This window comes from Etheostoma cragini, chromosome 2 (assembly GCF_013103735.1).
Source record: "Etheostoma cragini isolate CJK2018 chromosome 2, CSU_Ecrag_1.0, whole genome shotgun sequence".
Lineage (NCBI taxonomy): Eukaryota > Metazoa > Chordata > Actinopteri > Perciformes > Percidae > Etheostoma > Etheostoma cragini.
The window spans coordinates 12143751-12167766 of NC_048408.1; the positions used below are offsets into that span (position 1 = coordinate 12143751).

Genomic DNA, 24016 nt, shown 5'->3' on the forward strand with positions numbered 1-24016 from the left:
TATATATATATAATATATAATATAAATGAACTACTTGTGAGGGTTCTTGCTGTTGTTAAAATCAGCCAGTTATAAACATTACATTGAGCAAAGTGGGAAAAGTGATGAATATTTGTCATTATTTTAGATCAATAAATTGATATACAAAAAGTAAAATAAATAACAGTGGTGTTATCTTTTTATTTTCTCTTTGGCAAACAAAAGCATTTAAACTAAAGTGTGCAGTGTTTAGTTTTTTCAACTTTAATTCAGGGAATTCTGCTGGTCTCTATGTATCCGCACAGCATTTGTCATTCTCTCTCTGTAATGATTTGGTCTTCTGATTGTCTCGCTTTATGTTGGTTTGTCTTTGATGTGCATCTTCTTTCTTAAAGTTGCATCTACATACGTGTAATTGCTTTAAGTTTTTTTTCTTCTCTATCTCTCAATGTGTGTTTGTCTAATGTACTATCCTGTTAAAAACGTCATCCGCTTTTGAAGAAAAAATAGTTTGCAAAGCCCCACCAATCCCAAACCACACATGTACTTTTACACACTTGAGTAGATGCAATCAGAACTTTACTCAGTGGCAGAACTGGCAACAAGAGCAGTTGTGATTGCTCTAAGCCATCATTCTCCCCCCACCCATCGCCCTCTACTTAGTCAGAAAGACATACACACAGATTCCCGCGTTCATATAGCCTACATGCACACACTCACGTAGGCGCACGCATGTTTGCGTCACTCATTCTATTAGGATCAGAAGCCATATCCGTTTATCCAACTCTGACCCAATAATGTGTCCGGAGTTATAGCATCAACATACTTTAAGGCTCTTTGCTCTAATGCTCACGTAGTTACCACAACTCAAGATTAGATATTACAGAGAGCAGGTGGATGAAGCTTTGGCTGCCTGCTGAAGACCAGCTGTATAACAATTTACTAAACGCAGGATTTAAACAAGTTTCACTAAAAGTCTATTAATGTTTTCAGTTGATCATGTCACTCATCATTTGATTTTTGTTTTTTTCATTGGGGATGAAAAGACTTTCTACTTTCCTACTAAAATGTTCATGCCAGTAGATTAAGTTCTTATGTAAAAAAATGAAAAGCATGATCCCAACCTTTGACCTGTTCTGATATCTCATTGTGTGTCTGTAGAGTGCGGTGATGATGTCTCCTGGTCAGACTTTAGACACCTGCTCCAGCAGCTTCCTGATGTCCACCACAGCCTCCTCCGCTACCTCTGCCACTTCCTCACCCTTGTGGAGTGCAACCACAAAGAAAACCGTATGACTGCCTTCAACCTCGCCACTGTGTTTGGACCCAGTGTCTTCCAGTGAGTTGAATCTTTATGCAGATGTGGTCAAGCTGTCAAAATAAACACCCAGCGACCAATCTCACCATCATTCCTGTTTTCTCTTTTTGGTTTGTATCCTTCATATTTACAATGTATACCCAAACCATATTGCAATCAAAAGTACCTACATCTATAGACAAATCTTTTTATTGAAACTTGAATACCTTTCAACCTGTATTCATTGATTTGATGGCCTCCTGGGTATAGCGTAAAGTAAACAGCACTGAGACCGCTTTCCCCTCTCGTTTAATATGATATCACAGCTAATGCTGTCTGCGTGAAGTTTTGAAATACTTTAATCAAGTTCAAGTTCAACTTTATTTATCCTTAAAAATAAATTTTAGTATGATGGAGGAACTAAAAAACTACAAACAGACACAAACCACTCTAGATGCCAACAACATTATAAACACAACAGAGGACACACATCAGCACATCAATGGAGACACTCCTTCCTGCAAAACCAATGACAGTTGACAATCAGACAGTACACAGGTCAGTATATCATAATGAATAATGACAGGAATAAATTCATAAATAAACATATTCTATATAAAATTTCATAAGATGTCACTCAAGTCTGGAGTCTTGGCAAAGTAGTTAACGTGGCAGTGCAGACAATATTAGGGTAACATCTATGTAGGTAAATAAAAAAAATTAAAAGATAATAACAATAAATATATATATATATATATATATAGGCAAATATATACTTAAAAACCCCAATTAGTCTAAAAGTATTAACAGAAAAGAGCTGTTAGAGTACACATTGGGAACATGACTGCTGTAAAAATAGAGACCAAGGTATGTACATGTCTCTCTCTTTCAAAATATTTGGCCAGCAGGTGGTGCTGTAGCTTATTTAGTGAAGATGAACAGTGATTATGACAGTATAAAAGTCTGCTAGAGAAACTTACATGACATTACATTGCTCATAAATGTACCATTAATACACTTCTTTACACTGTGTCAGACATGTATTTAAACTAATAAATCAGATCTTAGACTCTTCAAACATTATATTAATTGAAAGCCACAGTCAAGAACACTAGTGAACAGTTTTGAGGTAAGGTTGTGCTTTCAACGGTTCAACTGATGTTAATAAATAAATGATGCATCAGTGGCTTTACATCCCTCCATGCAGCTGCTGAACCATGTACCTCTGTTCTCACTGGTCTATTTATGTAGGGCTTACTGGACGAGTTTAAAAATCATACTTGTACATTTCGACCCACGGCTACTGTTCTCCTGACTGGTGTGCATCACCCATTAATAAACGGGGGTGTTAAGGCTTGGAAACCCTGCATGGTAAAAAAGATCAGGCCTTACTAGAAGTAATAGAGAAGAAGAAGAAACTGAACTGGATGCTCTTTCATAGTGTACAAGCTGTTCTCGAGGATGGTGTGTGTGTGTGTGTGTTCGTGTGTTCGTTCTATAATCAGGTCTTGCGTTAGTGCCTACAGCCCAGCGTACATCTCACACAGCTGTTCATTAGCATTTGACATTATACCTGCTAGGGCAGCTGAACTCTGAAGTAGACTAAATGATGACTAAATATCAGTATCAAAATCACTGTCAAATCAGGTCAAAGCTGCAAAGTGAAAGGAAGAAATTAAATGATTGACAAATGCTGAACCTTATTTTTACATCTTATGTCATATTTAAAGATTTACAGAATGTTTGCTTTGATTTTTTCCTCTTTTCCAGCGTGGCTCCTGGTTTCGAAGCAATGAAGGACCAGACTATCTGTAACAAGATCATGATCAAGTTCATTCAGAACTACAGCATTATATTTGAGAGTGCCAGAGATGAAGAAGGCTGCACTGATGACCTGTCAGCCCTTGTTATTGTAAAGGTGTTGTATATACTCATAGGAACACCCCATGCTAATGTTGTGCCCATGCACACTAACCTGTGTGAATTTCTCCCTGTGACCTCACCCACTTGCAGCAGTGATTTTATAAATACAGGCTTACATAAAAAACTATTGATTTTATATCACAGCCTCACAGAAACGACTCCTCCACAGGTGGCTGTTTTGAGTCTCCGATTGTTGATTTATATTTGCTGCTTCGATGGCTGATGTCTTTATTGACTAACGAGTTTGTCTGGTCTGCTGGTTTTCCTGGCAGCATCTTGCTGCTGCATCTGTAGCTTCTTGTGGTAGACAAAGCACAATAGCGCAAACTATCTGTTTAAGTCCTATGATACAGGTTAAGATTCAGATCATTATTTCTTTTCAATACAGGTTAACTTGTTGTATGAGTCAAAAATGCATATGAATGCATTGCTGTAGTCAGGATTCTGGAGTTCAAGTTACTGCTTCCTCACATTGGAAAAAAAATTACATGAAAACAAATAGTTAAATTACTTCGATTTTTTGAACATTTTGTTTTTATTTGAAATGTTACTTTATTCAAAACCGTGTATCTCCAAAAATACATTTCAAAAGTCCGGAATCCTAGTAGCAGTAGAATAAGATCTGTCATTTTTTGTGATAACATGTCCCGTCACACATGTCTGTGATGTGTTGTGAATACCTGTAAGAGCACAGCCACATGAGACCCCGCTGACCTATGGGGAAACCCTTCCGTCAGAATCAGACTGCCTTACACACAAACATGCACACATACACATATACACAGATAAGCATGGCCTGCTGAGGCCCTTCGCCTGCTGGCATTCCTGTTAATGTCTTTAACTTTAACTTTAGCACATATGATCACTGGTGCTGCCTTTTCCTTCAGACACAAAATGCTGATGAGCAGGAGGTTTACATGAGAGTGTTTATCCGTTTGTATGTGTGAGGATGCAGATTGTCAACCTCTTAAAATCTATTCTACACCCTGTTCTTAAGGCTCACAGAAGAAAAGCAAAAATAGAACACACATACCCAGGTGTTCTCTAAAATGACTCCCTGATATTTCATATATGAGGCTACAGTTACAACAATAAGAACTAGCGAAAAGAAGTGTTGTGGTCTCTGTTAAGCATGATCTGTAGCTCTTTTTTTTCACTATAGTGTATGATCTGTCAAAAGACGTGCTTTACAACTGTGTTTTCTTCTGTTCTCTTTCTGGTCTCAGGAGCCGCACGTGACGGATGCCGACAAAAAGAAGTCACACACCCACCTTAATGCAAACACACACACACCAGCTCCCAGAGCAAAGGTGTGTGATCAGCTTTACAGCAGCCTGCATGTGTGCGTCTTTTTTTATGCATTAATGCTCCTCAGTGTACTTCCCTTTGTCTGCAATCTTTCTGCTGTGAAATGCAGTATCATTGTTGCGTGACACTCCCAGATCAAACTTGCATGAACCCTTCAAATTGCTTACATAGTCATTTTGAACACCTGCCATGTGATCTGTGTGACCAAGTCTATATCCACGATGCTCCACTTCCGTGATTGTTCAGGTGCCGCTGGAATTTCTGGATATCTTTCATTTTGGCCAGATGTCTGTTATCATCCTCTTTCTTTGTGTTGGCATTTTAAAACTCCACTTTATGAGGACTATGGTTAACTGCTCCTCAGATCTCGGCAGCTTAAATGGAGACCGATAGCTGGACTATATGTCGTATCTGAGTTCTGTTAAAACGACTAAAACAACCTTTGAACGTACACACGTACCACTGAAACAAGTTCCTTCCCGAGGCACACCATCTTGTAGAGGTGCCATTGCACATAGCGCAGCCAAGATTGTGATTGGTTTAAAGAAATGCCAATAAACCAGAGCACGTTTTTTTTATATCTCGGAATGCTGTGTAAGCTTGCCAGACCCTCCTTTGCAGTGCTGTGGAGAAAGGTCTGGCAATGCGAGACTAGTGTGACTAGTCACATGCGATGATCATGTCATGCAACTGCTGAATTTGAGTACCGGCACCTTTGTGTAAAGGGATTAACAGAGCATTGGCATGTTTTGGAAAAGCTGTTTTCCAACACAAAAGCCAGTTCTGTGTGCGCCTGTGTAGGTTTCCATGAGCTTGTAAGATGTTATCATTGACAGCTGACTTGTGCATACTGCTTGCAATGGTAATTATGTTGCTTAGCATAAGGAGCTGGTGACCTTTTTTTAATTATTTGCAACTGACATTACTTATAAGTCAAGTTTGTTTTGGCATTTTCTCACACTAGCTGATCCTAGAATTAATTGGGAAAACATTACATGCACTGTAGGAGTATTTGTATTATAGTGTAGCATTTACTGTAGTATATCAGATGTTTTCGAAATAATCATACAAGAGAAAATGTAACAAAGTCATTGCTTTATCTTATATCAATTCATGATAATCATTACATTACATCCAAGAAATAATGTGTGTATGCATCTTGTGAAGGGATCATTGTAATGTGGTCTACAAAATATGAAATATATTTTAAATGACCCCTCTAATATTAACATTGCCATGTAAAATAAAGGCAAAATATAATTTTGCACAAACCTTACAGTGTGCCTTGGATTGTGAAATGGTTTTTGAGACCTTATGAACGAGCACTTTACAACAACCACTGCAATGAGCACTTCACAAGCTAGAATAAGCACAGTAGTCCACCTGTATGTGATCACAACAAAGACCCAGCAGCACTTTAACTCCATTGTCTTCAATGTTTCTATGCACTTCAAATTTTAATCTCTTTATTTTGCATTTTCTCTTCATGCATCTTCCCAGGTTGGACAAAAGAAAACACCACAAAATGCAGAACTTGTGAACAAATCCTCCACTAACACCTTAAAGGCGAGGCAGAGGAAAAAGAAGGTACGGAACACAACAGTTTGTTACTGTCCTTATTAAGATTTGTGATCAATTTTACTTGTTAAAGGGGTTAGGGTACTATCGTCTGTTTCTCATCCTTTCCAGTAAATACTTTCTGCTTTCTTATCTGCTGCATTGCCTTGGTGCTGATTAGCCTGAGGTCGTCGCTTAGGCAACCTCTGATGCATGTGGCCTTGCAGCTCGGTCACATGATGTGATTTGATAAAGGCAATCTGCTGCAGGAAACAACAACACACTTATTTGCAGTGAGAGACAATCAGGGGCTATGGTATCTTCTGGTATCAACTGTGTTGGGGTGTTGTCACAGCCGAATCCTGCCATAAAAGCGGTATTTGGCCATTACTTTGATTATAATTAAGGCTTAGAAATTTCCTCTTTTTGTACATGTAGTAGATATTTAGCTCTAGCTTAATTCCTTTTCACCAAGGTCAATATGAAAGCAGAAAAAATTAATTCTAAATTTTTAAAGTCAGTTACTTTGATCTTACATAGATCATATTTGTATTTGTGATAAAATTAGTATTTTCTGTAAGGTTGGCTTTAGTTTGACAATAAAGACCGACTCGTTGTGGTTGTTTTGAATTTAGTTTTAAACAAAGCCCTGATGCCATAAATGTGGTTAATCAGTCAAGACCAGTGTTGATGTAGAGGTAAAATAATTGCTGACTAACCGCAAGATAAGCTCAGGAAGATTTTTACCTCCCCAGTAGTCTGTAAAAAAACTTGAAATTTTAGCAGAGCTGGTATGTAACTGAAGCTTAAGAATGTTTTTAAATGTTGAAGTTACTTCAACCTTTAAGCTGAGAAGGTAACATTAGCTCATTTCCCCTCTCTGTGTGTAGGGGCACAGCTATGCAGCAAGTTAAAAACACTTCCAATAAAGGGTGATGACAGGAGATTGCCTTTGAGATTTTTAATAGAAACAAATCTGAAAACTGTACTGGACAAAACTTAAACAGGGTTTAGAATTAACACCATCCATCTACTAGCCAAATGTTAGTCAGTATTCAATTGGCTGGTAGATTGGCCTCACTCACCAGTCATAAAAACAAAGGTAATCTATTGAGTATCTGGTAAAACGTAACCTTTCACTAGCCATTTAGCTGGTGGATGAAAAAGGTAGTTTCCAATCCTGATTACAAATCAGAAAGCTATTATATTCAATAAACAAGATTTAGACCGAAGGTATTGTAAAAATGTTTAGGTACAGTAACAATGAAACTGGATTCACAATGACTCACGTTCCCCAGTCCCAATATCCCCATTTAGTCATCTATAAATACTAGTGTAAATATGTTAAATATATAAATAATGTCAAATGTATAAATAATAAATATACGTATGTATGTGTGTGTGTGTGTGTGTGTGTGTATATGTATGTATATATATATATATATATATATATATATATATATATATTCTGCCATATACAGTATATGGCAGAACATTTGCAGTCAGCAGTTATATCACAGTATCAAGAGTCTGTTGTGTAGGAGCTATTAAAACACTAAACACATTAACTTTTTTGTTAAATTACATTTTTATATATTTTTCCTTTCATTCGAAGACCACAACACTCACAGTTACAAATAACACACAGGGACATTGAAACGCATCCCAGGGCCACACAAAAACACAGAGGAAAAACAGTAGGGAGGGAGTCAAAACAACACATGCAGAAACAGACACACACAAACACATACATAAACAGACATAAGACAAGGGACCATCACATACGCAAACAAAAGTAAAGGCTGCAGCACACACTCACAGCATGGACTTTAGGGACTCAGCAAGGCTATGCCAAGTGTTAAACACATTAACTTTAAAGTATTATAGGCCATAGGTGTGTCAAAGAGAACAAAATGGAGAGCTTCAGGATTGTAACTTTAACATCCATTCATTTAGCTAAAGCTGGCACCAAAAGACTCTTTACTTCCTGTATGAATGAAAATAGCATTTACTGAAAAAGGCTTGAGTTCCTTAATGATTAATCAAGTGATTCAACTTAACTATACTACACTATAAATATTAACTTTTACAGCTGCATTTTGCAAACACTCATGTAGAACCTCTTCTATTTATCTTCTATTTATTTTTCTTCTATTTCTATTTAACAGTCACTTCTAGGCCAGACTTAACAAAGATTTGGCCATGATGCTTACTACCACAAAAGATATAGTTAAAAATCTACATTTGGGACTGATAACCACTCACACATGACTACCAAAGCTGCACTATATGGTTGGTACTGCTAGGCAAAAGTGAAATAAGTTTAAAAGTTATACAGTATTTATTAGCTTCGGGCTACCCAAAGAAACGCACGCACGCACACACGCACGTAAAAACTGCAGATGAGATGTACATGGTTTGCCTAAATTAAGGACACCTACGCTTGTTATTTTTTAAATTTATTTTTAATTTAACCTTTATTTAACCAGGAAAGTCCCGTTGAGGTTAAAACACTCTTTTTCAAGGGAGTCCTGGCCAAGAGGCAGGCAATTGCAACGATAAGGTTATTGCAATGATAAGTTAAAGTCCAATAAAACCGTATGAATGTGTGTCCCAGCAAGCCACTGAGAAAGAAAGATATGTTCATATTTGATTCATTCAATAAACTATTTTTTTGTCTTAAATCCATCAGCCATTTTCATATTATACCAGCATTTGCAGCATTCTGAGCCTTTTTTGTAAGGTTCCTAGGAAATCTCAGCCCAGAGTAATTAATTAATAGTATTTATTATTATTCTTCCCTTTTTTGCAACTTTCACTGTAATTAGCAACATCATTGTAACAAACATACATAAGACATTGCAACTTTTTATTGAAATCTTTTACAAAAGCTCCTGCAAAATCAAAAAGGCATTTTGGGCCACAACAATCTCAAAAAAAGGCCGCAAAATCCTGGAGGGGCTGCCCTCGTGTTTTTTTTTTTTTTTCATGTGTTATGGTGTGCATTCACCGTCTTTTGTTGTTGTTGTGGTGCGCGTAGGCTACTCCTGATTTTGTCAGTCATCTCATCTCATATGCTGTGTCTCTATGATCCTATCCTGTCCTATTCATGGTAGCCTACTCGTGGACATTGTGCCGTCATCACATGCTGTAGAAGGGGGTCCGCCTTTATAATCCTGCTTAAGGGCCCAATGTTGGCTTGTTAGGCCACTGGCACTAAGCAGTGATTTATGATGGGAATTGTGTTTTGTTGAACACATAGATATGTTTATGTCAATACACAAGCTTTAGACTACAAAAGGCACACAGTTATTACTGGCAGAGTATCATTAAGTTCTCATTGAATGAGCACAGCATTGCAAAAAAGTCTTCCGTTGCTATGGTAGGATCACAAAAGCATTTTTAGAACTTTTTCAAAATGTTAGCTTTTCTCTCTTTGAGCAAAACTGCTTGCACAAACAAATAATTTTGAAAAGTCTAGTGAAAGTAGTTGTGGTTGTGCAAGAAGGAAAAGGTATGGATCATATTGCAAAGACATTTTTGAACAGTAGATGTCCTAGAAATGAGCTTTGTTCAGGGAATAGATGTCTGTTAACAGTGGTGCATGTTGTTTTAAGGCCAGCTAAGCTACATCGGCTTTTTCATTGTAGCAGATTATTAAAGAGAAAGTAAAATGTTTGCAGTCTTTTGCGATTTTAGTTACAAACCTTCAAAGTATTAGTTAATCCATGATTTAGAAATCAGGTCATATCCTCATTTTGGTCTGTCAGGCGTCTTTGCCATCTGGCCTATTTAGCTCCCACTTGTTGTGGCTCAGTTGAAGCTCTTTTTTATGCATAGGCAGAAACTGAGAGCCACCAATGGAGGCAGCGTGATGGTTCAGTGGTTAACACTATTGAAACTGACCTGCAGTTTGATTCTTAGCTCTTTTTGGAGTTTCCATGACCGTGTCTGAAATCATTAACTGTTCAGTATGTTGCCATATGTCATTGTGTTATTTGAAATTGTTAGTGTTTTAGTGATTAATATTATACCCTATACAATGGTTTTCAAATAATCTACTTTCTAACTCACCATAACTACCGTCATACATTGCACAGACATTAAGAAAAAAATTCAACAACATAGACCAACCAAGATGAAAGCACCATCTTACCAAAACTGCTGAAGTTCATTATCACAACATTTTAGGATGGAGGCACCATGGGCCTCCATCCTTCATATTCATATGGGCTCCCCCTTCATATTCCCCATTTTTTCTCTTTTTTCAATGTTCATTTAAGGTTAATTTGTTGTCATTCTACAACACAGGGGTAAACGATGAATTTGAAAGTTGTAGTCCTTTTATGTTACACAAGAAAAGAAAAACATTTTTATGTCGAAGTACAGAGGTTGAGATGAGGAGTCTTACACCCTGAGGAAGGAAGCAGCTCCGTAGTCTGGTGGTACGACAGCGGATATTTTCTGTGTTTTTTGCCGGACGGCAGTAGCAGTTTTTTGTTACTTTGGTTTTCTGTGAATAACAAATTTAGCTTAATCAATAACAAAGCCCTGAGGAGGAAAATCCATTTCAGGTCTAGCTAAAGAAGCTTGTGCAGCTAATCATGTCCCAAAGATCTGCCCATTAAGTGCACCAATGACTAAATGGAGGCAACATCCATAGCTTTTAGAACAACCCATTAAGAATAAACCCCAAATGGAAATGTTCTGCTGATAATTGGCATAAAGCAAAAAAAGAAGTAGGGCTTTTTATTCAGACCGACCGATATTTATCCAGCCTCATTTAGCAGAGGGTGTTTTTGACCATTGTCAATACTTAAGCCAATGCATACTCTGTTTACCACAGCCAGCCTGCTATCTGGCCTTAGTGTTCATTAGCAGGCATTAGTGTCCTCTCCATATATACTAAGAGAAAGCTCTGGGAGACAAATTATTTAACACTTATCTCAGGCTTCCTTTGTTAGAAATGCAGAAGGGTACTCACAATGTGGCTGTAATTAGGCTAAGATTCTTCTCCTACACTACAGTCGGTGGTTCATGTTGTTTATACCCAATCAGGGTCAGCACGGTAAGACAAACATCACTCTATCTTTACAGTTTTACAAGCTAACTCTTTTTTCCCTTCTTGCCTCTTATGTTGTTTTTTAATTGCTCTTTGCTGTACCTCAGTTGTTTCGCGAATGCATGTTTTATAGTAACATGAACAACGGCTGAAAGCTCCTCTGATTATCTGTACGTGCGGTTTTTATATGTGCTTGATTGTGCAGAAATGTTTGCAGGTGAGTATCAATTACCTCTCATGCCGTCTCATATTTCCTGTCAACTGTTGTTGGCATTTCTCTCTATCTTGCTCTTTGTAAAATAGGTGAAGAAAGGAAAGAGCGACTGCATGATTCACCCCCCTCAGCCCTGCCGCTCTTCTGGCTTGCCCCATGCAAGGTCTCTCTCCATACCAATAATTTTGCCCCTGGCCTCAGAGCTGAGAAGCCCCTGTCCAGAGCCAATGGACCCAGCTTGCCAAGACACCCCAGACACTTCCTCGCCACTCTGCCACCTTGATGTCAGCCCCTCTGGGATTATGGAGGCAGTCAGCAGGTCAGTGTGTCGGTCAAAAAGCATGTACCTGTGTCTTGCAAATTTCAGAATTGGGATAATAATTGTATGGAAATTATTTTACAAATCGTTATTTTTTAAATTTATTTTTTACAAATAGTGCTCAGAGCTGTAGTAATGGTATATGTGCATAAATATACAGTGACAACTGAAATAAAATATTCTGTATTAAGTATTGTCAGAGATTAATATATCATATTTTTAGAATCTTTATGTGCACGTAAGGCAAGACAAGTCAAGGCAGCTTCATTTGTATAGCACATTTCAGCAACAGGGCAATTCAAAGTGCTTTACTTAAAAACAGATAAAACACAAGAATAAAAGTTACAGTGCAGTATAAGAAATTAAAAATTATAAAAAAAACACAAAAACAGTTTTTTTAGGATTGGGGTCCTTGGCAGCTCGGGTTCAAATCCGACTTGTGTCTTTGCCGTTGTCATCCCTTCTCTCTCCCCCCTATCCTGTCTATCTGCATATCTAATAAAATTTTTTAAATATGATTTTCTTTGGATCACATATTTATCTGTAAGTGTGATCCTTTATGACCGCTGTTAAATAAAACGTACTGCTACATACATAACTTTAAACTATTAAACAACTTCTACTTTCGTTTTTTTATGTCCAGTGGGGGATTCTAGCAGTGGTAAATGGGTCATGACTATTGTTTGCATAGGTGATGTGCTATCAGGGTGAGGGTTGACGGCGATCAGGGATCTAAAGCCTAAGCCACGAAGCAATGTGCCTTTGGCACGCAAACAAGCCTATTATAAGAAGCTGAAACTGGAACCACTTGGTGTCGGGTGTCCTCAGTCTTATAGCAAGGCTACAGCTATGTCTGTTGTTGGGGCTCTTGCTGCTTTGATCGGAGGTTTAAACTAGCACTACCATTGGCTGGGATCACACCTGCACTGTTTGGCTGAAAATGTCACTACTACACCACTAAATCTCATGGTGGATTTTCCCCACACTGCTTAAAACATCTTCTCACACACTCCAAATCCAGTTTATCCATGGTGTATGATTTCATTTGAGTGATTTTGCTTCCTCAATAATAAATATTGCCATTAGTGACACTGAGTGTCACCACTTTACTGATGAAGGCGCTTGTCTCAGTGGAAAAACTATAAAATATAATGTGGAGCAAAGCGAGTGTGTGATGTTGAAGCACTAAGATGAGAAATGATGACGCGGTTTTGGCCTCTACGATGAATTGGCGGGCGCACGGCTGACCTTTTAGTATGACATTAATCCGAGTTTGAAACCTTGTCAGCACCAGATCCATTAACACATTACAGTCTAAAATTTGGTATGAAACACAAAGTGGTGTGTTCTCAAACATACCTGTATACATAATTACAAATCTTACTAAAATCTCATATATAATAATTATAAATATTAAAATATGATTTGTAAATTTTAACCTTAGAATATAGTGCACTGTTTCACTGGCAGTAATAATCACTTTTATTATCTAAACAACTTCAAGTAGTATTAAACAGGTTAACAGGTTTAAAATACCTATCATAAATCAAATATCAAGTCAACCTCATTAGGTTTTTCTTGCTAGGTATTTATCCCCAAGATAATTAACCTTTGTGTAATTAATTGTGTTAACTCAACAAGGCCAACCATCGCCTCTTAATGAAACAGATGTTCCTGTCTACATGAAGTAGCAAATAGAATACTTTCAATGTGGCAACAGCTTTCCTCACAATGTCAGGATACCACTAAATCTCATGGTGGATTTTCCCCACATCCTAAAATGCTTTTTTTCAGGTTGCTTAGGGGGACTGATGTCTGGTCCCCAGTAAAGTGTGTCAGCGCTCTGAACTCTTTAGTATTTACAAATAGATACGGGCAGTTTGCAAAAAAAACGTATTTGACCATCTTTAATTCAAGAAGACTTTTGATACGCGCTAGTAGTGTTTGACAAATTAAAGACAATAGAGCTTTCAAACGATTAAAGAAAAGCATGTCTGTGAATACAGTGTTAACATTAGTAAGGTGTCTGGGGTCTGTAAAAAACGGTTTCCATATTAAGTAACTGTGATTTTTGACGCATAATGCCATATCAAATATATAATAATTTTCCATATGTGAACTCACTTTGTTTTCATTTCTGTGGCTGTCTCTGTAGCTACTATCCTGCCTATTTGTCAGCTTGCTCTCAATTCCCCCAGGTATGTGTCAGGCAAAGCTGTGTGAGCATAGTGCAGCATATACATGCAGCTCAACCACCTGGGCCACATCTGATGACACGTGTATTAGATATGTCACGCTGTATCCTTCTTTCCAGGAGCTTCCCCCTTCCTGAGTTGGTCCGTGCTTAGGTCTGATTCAGCACCCGCTGGAAATCAAATCATCATTCTCAGACATTCCTATTATTAGCTACACTTACAGATCTTCTCATGTATCCACATTTTAACCACTGGACTATATCAGTGCATGAGTCCTAAAACTGACTGTGTTAAGCATGTCAAAACTTGTCCTTCTCTTTATCAAATACAATAATCCAACAATTCTGTATGCCCCAATGCTTTCACCTGTACCTAAAATATGACGCCAGTCTTGTTATCCACACAGATCACACAGCGTCATGTGAACTCATTCTGTTCTCAGCATTGCAGTGGTGCATTTAGGGGATCCATACTGGCTTTTGTGTTGAGTTGCCATGGTTCACTAAATCTTGTGATGTAACCATAGGGTTTCTTAGAAGCCCAATGGAAATAGGTGGGGGGGGAAGAACCTTGCAGTGTGGTGTGAGGGCAGGTTCCCTGTGGGTAACAGCATTGTTGGCCGTCTGTCAGGAAATCTCGTCCATCAGCCTAAAAGCCTGACAGCTCATATTTAAAACAGGAACCTGCTGGCTGGTTTAAACTGGTTTTCCTGCACTTTTGATGTAAGTGCCTTTTTTTCTAAATATCTTACAGAACTATGACCCGTAATTAGGGCTGCACAACTTTGTTTTTTAATCATGTTTACTATGTCAACAAGCGTGATAAACACATTGCAAAAGACTGTGATATTGCACTCAGGGATGTTTTAAGTTAGTTGAAAGAGAGTATTAGTAGACTTTAAAATGAAACTTATCATTCTGTTTTCGCTGGTGCCTTTTTTGTCCAGATTAATGTCCATTTTAATTCAACAAACAATACCTGGTTTGAAAGTTGGGGAAAGGATAACTGCTAGGTGCCACAAAGTCAGTCGTCAAAATCATCTAGGCTATATATTTTAGCTAGTGCTGAAAAGACCATCAAAAAATCAATTGATAACCATTTGGATAATGTTAATTAATAATATTTTTTAAGCATGAATGCCAAAATATCACTGGTTCTAGCTTCTCAAATGTTAGAAGGGTACTTTTCAAAATGTTATGACAAACCATTAATGAAAATAAAATAACGATATAATACATACAATTAAATACGTTATTTGACACTAAGTTGTATTAAGTATGTGGAATTATTTCAGCCACTGCTAAGGTCGGGGTGATGCTACCGTTTTCATGCAAAACTATGGTAGGTGAGTTGACATCAGGTCCACATTCAACCTTAAAACGCTGTGCACCATGTTGTTATGGTTTTCTGGTTGAACGACATGTTTCCTCAGAACAGTGTGAAGCGGTGTGCATGGCTTTGAGTTATGTTTTCTCTCGTTTGCTGGGTGTATCTCTGTAAACTTGTGGTTTACAACAAGGTGTTCAACGCACCCCCGTTTCAGTTTAAAAAGCGCGTTTCTACATTTTGTCGGGGCTGAACGTGGCCCAGATATTTTGGTTTAAGACACACTGCTATGTCAAATTTATTTATTATCATAATTTTTGGAAATCTCTGATAGAATGAGCATACACCAAGCACAGCTTAGCCAGGCATATCCAACAAATAATTTAGGTCTTGACCACTACATAGTTTGTGCTCTGAGGTATTCTAAGAATGTACAGTTTAGTAAATTGGAGTTTGTGCATTTTGGATCAGCCTTTTTTGTAGTCTTTTCTAGCTACACATTTTTATTCACTTTTTTCTTTGCAGCACTAACTCAAAGAATAGCTTCGCCTAAACTATTTTTGAGCAAAGTGTAAAAATAGTGTAAACATTGATTAACGTACAACTAATTACAACTGTAATTGTCAATAGACATAGTAAATGGCACCTCCAAAATTGTTGAAATGTCTGAGAGAGATCTTTAATTAGACATCAGCGAGTGCCTGTTTTTTTTTTGGAAAAGGTACAGCATGGCAGAGGGAGCAAGTGACCAGCATCCACTAAGCCAGACTACCTTTGTCTACATTTTTCTTTTCTTTTTGAAGGTGTCCAGAATGACCACATTGTCATTGGTAGTTTTCCGTTTGCCCCAGAGGGATCAGGCCTTTTTCTGAGTGCCCCTACAAAGCTTTTTGTTATCCCCTTAGTAAGGTAGTGGGTAAGCAGGATTTCCGCTTTTGCAATTCACGACGTCAGTGACAGCCCATATTATTTTAATACGCTTGCCAGACTGTGTAACACCAGTTAAGAACATGCGGTGGGAAGAAAAAACATTCACCTCTGAGGCTCTAAAAGAATGTGCAGATGCTTGTGGTGAACCACACTTGCCTCTAAAACAAGCACATTTCCTGAACATTGTGTCATTTGAGAAAGTTCAACTTTGGCCCATTTTGATTCCCGTCTGACTTGAAACCTAAATCCTTTGTTTTGAACTTGTTGAGTTGCTGCCCAAATGGCCAAAATGGTTTCCCCACCCCTTGACACGCCTGCGCCCATAGCCACATGATGGCACGTCACGTACCAAAACACAACAGGGAACCAAACATTCTCTTCACTTAATAACTCCACTCAATAACAACTATCATAAGATCTGAGACTCAACATGTTTACAACCTAAGATCAAGCTGTTGTAACAGTCGGCTTAGTTATCTCTTAAAGGAAAATGTTTCAGTTTGATGTTGTCTACTCTTTTAAACATTAAAACTAAACCAGCAAAACAAAATATTCTGGCTGCTCTATTGGATATCAACAACATTGTGTGCCTACTCCTTTTTGGCTTCTGCTGAGCTGTATATAGTACAAAGGACAGGAAACTTTTTGTTTACAGTAGGGGCAAAAACAAAAAATTATCTTACCGTTAGTCATGATGCCATTATTTAGAAGATTGGACATAAATGACTGTCAAATCACAAATTGTATTAATTATTAATCTTATTTTTTGATTCATCTTCTCTTTTTTTTTTTAAAGAGAAAGCTGTAAAAGCTGTGACAAATGGCCATCATAATTTTCTTAAACCCAACGTGATGCCATCACATTCCTTGTTTTGTAAGAAAAGCAGCAAATTATCACAATGAGAAGAAGGAACAATGGTATTTTGCTTAAAATAGTCTAATTAATCATATATCCAAATAGCTGCTTATTATTTTTCTGTCAGTGGACTTGTTGAGTGAAATGATAGATAGATGATAGATAGATTATAGATATTCATTGATCCCAAAAAAATGGGAACTTATGGTGTTACAGCAGCACACGTACATCAGTCACACAGCACAGATTATGAATATAAATGAAATACTAAGATAAAATATACATACATACAATATAAAAATGCAAATCAGAAAAAAACTTAGTTGACTAGTTAAACGGAAGAAAAGGTGTTGTACCCTGTTGTACATGGTGTGTCCCGACATTTGTTTCGCTTTTCAAACTTTACTTCACTTTATCTAAATAAAGTCCCAATAGAAGTTTAAAGTGATGAATAGTGACATTGTTGTGTCTTCTATAGAGATAGTATGGGTCCTTTTACATAAGACATTTTGACTTGTCAGTGTTGGGAAAGCACAGGTGTTACTAATAACATAAACCATGGCTCTGCTGCTCTATTTAAGTGTCCCAGTAAGCCATGGGAGTGCGACAGTGAGCCGGCATTCACAATATTACAACACTAAAACTGAAGCAGCTAAATGGATTTCATATATCATTCTTTTTTTTTTTTTACACCCGTGCTTTTCCTTCTGTGACATGTTGAACAATGCAATGTGATTCATGTCTGATTTGGTTAAAATGCTTAAAACAAAACTCAAACCTGGTTGATTTTAAGTTTTAAAATATATTTAACATAAAGTTAGGTGGTCACATAGTGTCACTGTAATAAACCTTTAATTAATTTCACAGTAAATAAATAGCTCACAGTGAATTAAATAAAAAATTAATTGCTTTGGTTGCAGTGGTTTTCTTATTGCTTTGACTATAGAGAAAATAATAAAAGTATTCAACTCTGCTTAGGCCAACAAGACTTGGTGATTAGCTTGTAAGTGCCAGGATATTTAATTGTTGAGCAACCTTAACATTCAGTACAAACACTGAGTTCCTCTTATCGTTGCATAATTTCATCATGTGTTGTTGGCATACATCCAATGGCAGCAGCCAGCCTATATTCTAGAGCAGCACCCATTTCTCTTTTGGTTCACAATAATTACCAGAGACAAGCTACACAAAAGCACTGATCTTTTGCTCTGCATGGCTATTATTCTGCTGACAAAAGCCAGCCTTATGCTCCTATTTTCAGCCCCAGTGACATGTAGTGATGTGGGGTGGGGGGGGAGGGTGCTTAATGTTTTTCGTTTTTCTGCCGTAGACCTTCATAGCCACACCCTGCAATCTCATTAATTTTGTTTTTGTTTTTCATATTTCAGCCAAGAAGAAGACAGGCCAATATCTCCTTTCTACTTAAGGTAGGCCTCCACACTGTGCATTAGAAAGATGACAGAACAGGATGGGAATATGTTGTTTTGGGCTGGAGGAATGTGGGAAGTGGCCATGTGCTGCCTAAGTGCATTATCATCAGAAACAATGGAAACTGCATTTAGAGGGAAAGCCAGGCACATGCAGCAGTATGCTCACCACTGTTTTGGTTATTGTGGTGGAAGCAGCCATAGCACATGTTTCAGACACACCAAGCAAAAGACTTCTCTGGGCAAAGTCCCAGAATTATGTGATGGTTGAAGGTGCTAACACACCATGCAGCTGGCCAAGAACTAGTGGTAGCGAAGGCCAACTGTTGTGTCTTTGCCAAAAAAAGTGCACTTGAACACAATGCAAAGACCAAAGTCGACGGCCTAGCGGAAATAGAGAAAATAGTTCTCCATGCCAGCAGGCGGAGGTAATTTATCCGCCATTCAAAAAGAAAAAACAGTCTATACTGGTCAGTGGTTACAGAAAATGTATTATATACTTATATATTCTGTTTTTTCCAATGGCCATCTTTGAGTGTTTTTTTTGCCATTTTATAATATATGTTTTATATATTTAATATATTGCCATTAGAGCCAAAGTGGAAGTAAAAATGAACCCATTACAGGTGAATGACAATACATTTATACAACATGCTGTAATGTGCAAGTGATAACGATCCAGTACAACAAGACCACACCTACATGATAATCAGCTGTTAATCATCAATGACCCTACCATCATCGTTTCTCATTTAGCTCCCCAATGTATGCTGACCTAAAGCCCTTAAAAGCTCAGCAGCTTGTCCACTGAGTGTTAACGGCTGGTTCTTCAGTTTGTCATTTGGAGTTGGCACATTTTGACTGGAGTGTTTTTTGCCGACCAGAGACCTGATATGGCTCCAGGGCGGCTGTTTGTGTGATCAAGCCTTTTTAATGCTTTTTCCAACAAACAAACAAACAAAAAGCGTTGTTAGGCCTGGGCGTCCCCAGCTACAGCCCCAGATGTTTTATGAATAGCCCGAGATCTCTAGCCCTCTCTTTTATTTTATTATTTTTTACAAAAATAAGTATACGAGAATAAAAAAGCCAACATGACCAACATGTTTGTTGCAATAACCTAGCAACTGTCTCTTAGTGAGGAAAGCTGTGATAAGTGTAATTTTTGGAGGAATCATAGCCAAATAAGTCTAACAAATGGATGCCATTAACACAAACTTGAGGAGCGCAATAGGGCTGCAGTTAATAATCGAGTATTCTACCGATTTCTCCATCGAGTAATCCGTGAGATTTAAATAAGTAAATACTTTTGTTTTATGGAAGAGCAACAATATACAATAGGTAGGTTTAATTTTATCGGAAAAAGCTACATTTGTATTGTCTACATTACTTACAATATCATCTCTTAAAAACTAAACATATTAAGTGCATTTAAGTGCCATATTACATTGTTTTTAGAGAAAACATTTTCTGAAATGCAATAACAACCTAAATCTAAGGCATACATAAAGCATACTGTACATAAACATTACCTTAAGTTGTGCAACTTGACTTTCAGAACTACAAGTTTCAACATAAGACTGATCTGTATATAGGCTTATAGCTATAAGTATACTTAACCTGTTTTTATTTATGCATTTGATTACAATGTCACACAGCTCTGTTACGCGTATGCTAGTAGGTTGTTGATCAGCTGTGAAGAGAAGGAGTGAGAGAAAATGGTGTGCAACAACCAGCACTTTTTCCAAAGGGATAGTCAACAAATCGGCTCTTTAGATCAAACTGTGGTCACCACTACATATTTTCTTGGTTTTTGGTAGTTGTTGTGTTTGGTGTAGTTTCATTGTCCATACAACTGATTTACGTTTGTTGCGTCCGCTTCGTGGAATGGATGACTAAGTTAGACTCAATGTTTTCTGTTGAGATGCTGAAGCATTGACGCCGTGCTATTATTGTGGTAAGCTAGTTCGATTTTGCACTAGACACACTGTACAAAGTTTTGGTTTTAATTACGTCATTACGTATTACGTTTATTACTTTTCTCTTAAATTGAAAATTATATTTAACTCCCGCCCATACACCCCCCGATCAAGGAGTCAATCACAGCTGTCAATCATCACGTTTCACCCGTTTTATAGCGTCAGAAGTGTAAAAAAAAAAAAAAAGAATTCAGAAAAATGAACACTTAAACAAACAAACAAGCGTGATAAGAACTATCTAAAATGACAGAAACCATCTTTAGAAAAAAACATTTTGACGTGTACTTGATTTTTTTTGTTTGGCCCATGTCTCAATCATTAACATGAAGGAGGCGGGATCTATGACTTATACTGCAGCCAGCCACCAGGGTGTAGTCAAGATGTTTTGGCTTCAGTTATATAGTCCAATGCATCCACTAGATTGCTCACATTTACCATTTTCATCGATTTAGTTTATCTTGGTCCGTTCTAACTGATGTAATTCACATTGCTGACATGAAGACTGACATCTAGTATGTGATGTCTCCCTCCACTTCTGCTATCTCCGTTATCTGTTTTTGCAAGGACTACCATTGCTGCATCCTGCGCTTAGAGCAATTAATCCTCGAGGGGGGAGCATAAATGTCTACAAAATTCCATGGCAATACATCCAGTAGTCATGACGATATTTCACTAAAGAAAAAATGTCTCACCATTTTGTCACTTGAGGAAAAGCCAGGATATCTTCAAAGTCAGTAGGCTTTATCCACTGGGGACCATGACTATCTGTACAAAATCCAATAGATAAGTATTTGAGACTGAACCAAGGTGGCGGATTGACCAACATTGCCATCCGTAGAGCAGTGCTGCTAACATGGCTAAATATTTGCTTTTTTTCACGTTCTAAAATTTGACGATTTGTGAGCATTTCTTTGTTTTATGTAATTGTAAACTTAATTTTTGTGAGTTTCGGACGGGTGGGTGGGAAATCTAAGCTCTTTGAAGATTTTGTCTCAGGCTCTTTTGTACACAAATAAGGTAAATTCATTAACAGGAAAAAATATTTACAAAGTAATTGCTACTAAAAACATTAATTGCAGCGCTAGCCTGTCATCTCTGAGTGACGAGTGACTAAGACTGTCTGTTGACATTTTCTATCTACCTTTACCACTCTGCCTCCACTAACTTTTACATTTTTTGCTCATGTTCATCAATGACTAACTCTAAGGCCTTTGTGTACTATGTCACATATGCACACACATGTCATAAAGACTTTCTCTCTCTCTCTGCTGAGGTCTACTTGCATTCCATCACATACAAAGACTCTCAGGCTGCCACATGGGAGCTTAACCTTAGCCCAGTCAAAATGGATAATAAGCATGCCTTTCTTCTGTGTGTGTTGACCAAAGACTGTAAAGTTCCTGGCTAATATCTGACAATATGGGATCTGTGGTGTAATACTGGATTATCTGAATGGACGCCCCTGGGTACACAGGATTTAACTGGTAAAAGCTTCTGCTTTAGAAGCTTTGGAGTTGTTTCCTCCTTGCTTTTTATGCTGTAAGGACCACTTGACTTTAAACCCCCAACACAGACACTACAAAAAAGATGTTATTTAGTTCTTTCTGTTATTTGCCTAGCAGTTTTCTTAGTTAGAAGGTCCTCAATAATGCAATTATATGAAGCAAACTTTAAGCTTTTGTAAAACAAAGACTTGCACTGCTGGCGTTTTAAAATCACACACAGTGTAACAAAAAAAGCACAATCATACTACCAGACCTATCATTTCATTACAGACCTATCATTTCATTACAGACCTGACTTAACAGTTATATATGGTAAATATTACAGACACCAGTGAACTGAAAACAAAGAAAAGCTGCTGATTAGTTCATTTTCACAAACTGACTTCCTGAAGTCTTCAATGTTTTTTTGAAAACCTATGACAAGACTGGTGAGTTTTGCTGGTGAGTTTATCAGAATTCAACTCAACATGATTGAATTGGAAACCTATTTCTAAATGAGAGCATAACTTTCCCAGGACTCACTGTAATGAAACTAATGGAGTCATGTTCTGTGAATGGCAATTCTACCTGCTGAGATAATCTGGCTGCCAAACCTAAAGATATTTGCAAGAATGTATAGAGGGCAAAATGTATGGATACAGTGAGAGGTGGACATAAACACAGACCCCGTTAAACCCTGACATTACAACTGGAAAACAGGTTGAACTATTAAAAGGTCAATGAGACAGAAGTGGAGATGAAGAGTGCCAGCCAACAGAAGTCTCAATTTAAGCAAAAGGGGAAAAAACAGCTATAGAGGCGATTAAACTTGTAACTGGTTGTCAAAGAAGGCTCGTAAGACCATTAAAACATACTGCTTCTTAGATACTGTGGTCTGTGACACAAAAAAAAAACATTCCTCAACTGGTAAAAACCTCAAAATGTATCAAATTATTATTCATATGGGAGACAGTGACATTTGCAAAGAGCAGGATGAAGTGCTACAGCAGGATTTCATTGAGATTTTGGCAAACATCCTGCCAAACCTGCAGTCTGAAAGCGATCAACTACATCTTCAATCTGTTCTGAGGAAGGTATCTGTTCAGGACAGATGGCCTTCACTCGAGCAGATCTAGAGTAAATACACTGATGGACCATTTTTTATTCAGTCTACAACACCCATCAGCCAAGCCTAAGGTTGCGCACCTGGAGACACAACAGCTCAGTGCCTCGAAGACAAAATATCCCAGCATCTCCTTATTCCTCCTGCCTACACTCCCCCCTTCTTCACCCCTTTTGGTAATTACTGACACATTTGAAGTCCTGGTCAGCACTGGCATTAAAATTCACCCCCTGGTCACTGTCACGCCATCTGCCTCCCAACCAAGTTTCATTATATCTTTAACAACTAAAACCTTATACAAACGCCCCAGTAAAAGTAAAGAAAACATTGCATTGGAAACATTGGAAACAGCTATATTTTTTTTCTTTCCCTTCGTTTCATTCTGTTTGTTACACAGTTCTTCAGTTTAGTACAGTTTACAGTCTTTAGCACAGTTTAAAGAATCTACACACTGAAAACAAGCACACAACTGCATACCCACATTTTGACACCAGTTGGTTAACAAGGCTTTAAACTCACAGTTTCACAATTGTCAGGCACGCTACTCAGCTCCCACCACATTAAGGTAGTTGACCATTGATTTTAATAAACAAACATAGAAAAAATAAAAAAGGAAACAGAGAGAAGAAGTAGAATAGAAAATAAAAAGATGTCAATCAACGGACAGGGCTTCATTTGAATTTTTATGACTTCAGATAAAGTTTGAAAAAAAACAGACCAATATTGATTTAGACAGGCGCAAAACTAAAATGTGTGTTAAATCAGCTAGAGAGAGGGAGCATCTATTACAACTCCCATCCATTCCTGGATATATATCTGCTAACCTAGCCCTACTGAAATGGGCAATATGCACTACTTTAAACTGAATGAGCCCCAAGCGTGCATAGGATGAGTTAATCATTGTCTGTCCGACAACTCAGCCATCAACTTGCCTTCCCACCTCCTCAAAGGATTTAAATATGTCACGGATCTACCAGTATATACTTTATAGTCTTGAGAATAAATGTAGTTAAGAAAGAATTGGCTTACTCATATTCTGG

General features: G+C 37.7%; 1 protein-coding gene and 1 long non-coding RNA gene across 10 annotated transcripts in view; one reads left to right on the forward strand and one right to left on the reverse strand.

Annotated features, from left to right (window-relative positions):
- The window catches only part of fam13a (family with sequence similarity 13 member A), a 56548-nt gene that overhangs the window by 8177 nt on the left and 24355 nt on the right, over positions 1-24016 (forward strand). For 6 of the 9 annotated variants that reach the window (XM_034899657.1, XM_034899584.1, XM_034899630.1 and 3 more), the window contains 6 exons: positions 1141-1318; positions 3047-3194; positions 4426-4509; positions 6008-6094; positions 11430-11662; positions 18355-18393. In XM_034899657.1, coding sequence (XP_034755548.1) covers positions 1141-1318; positions 3047-3194; positions 4426-4509; positions 6008-6094; positions 11430-11662; positions 18355-18393 — 769 coding nt within the window. Of the gene's footprint in view, positions 1-1140; positions 1319-3046; positions 3195-4425; positions 4510-6007; positions 6095-11429; positions 11663-17966; positions 17970-18354; positions 18394-24016 lie in introns of all 9 variants that reach the window. The other 3 variants (XM_034899594.1, XM_034899604.1, XM_034899613.1) reach the window with 3 other exon arrangements.
- LOC117961200 lies at positions 8742-23249 on the reverse strand. The gene is made up of 3 exons (XR_004660342.1): positions 23238-23249; positions 10221-10225; positions 8742-8865 (listed from the first exon to the last, which is right to left on the reverse strand). It is a non-coding gene; the product is annotated as an uncharacterized LOC117961200 (long non-coding RNA).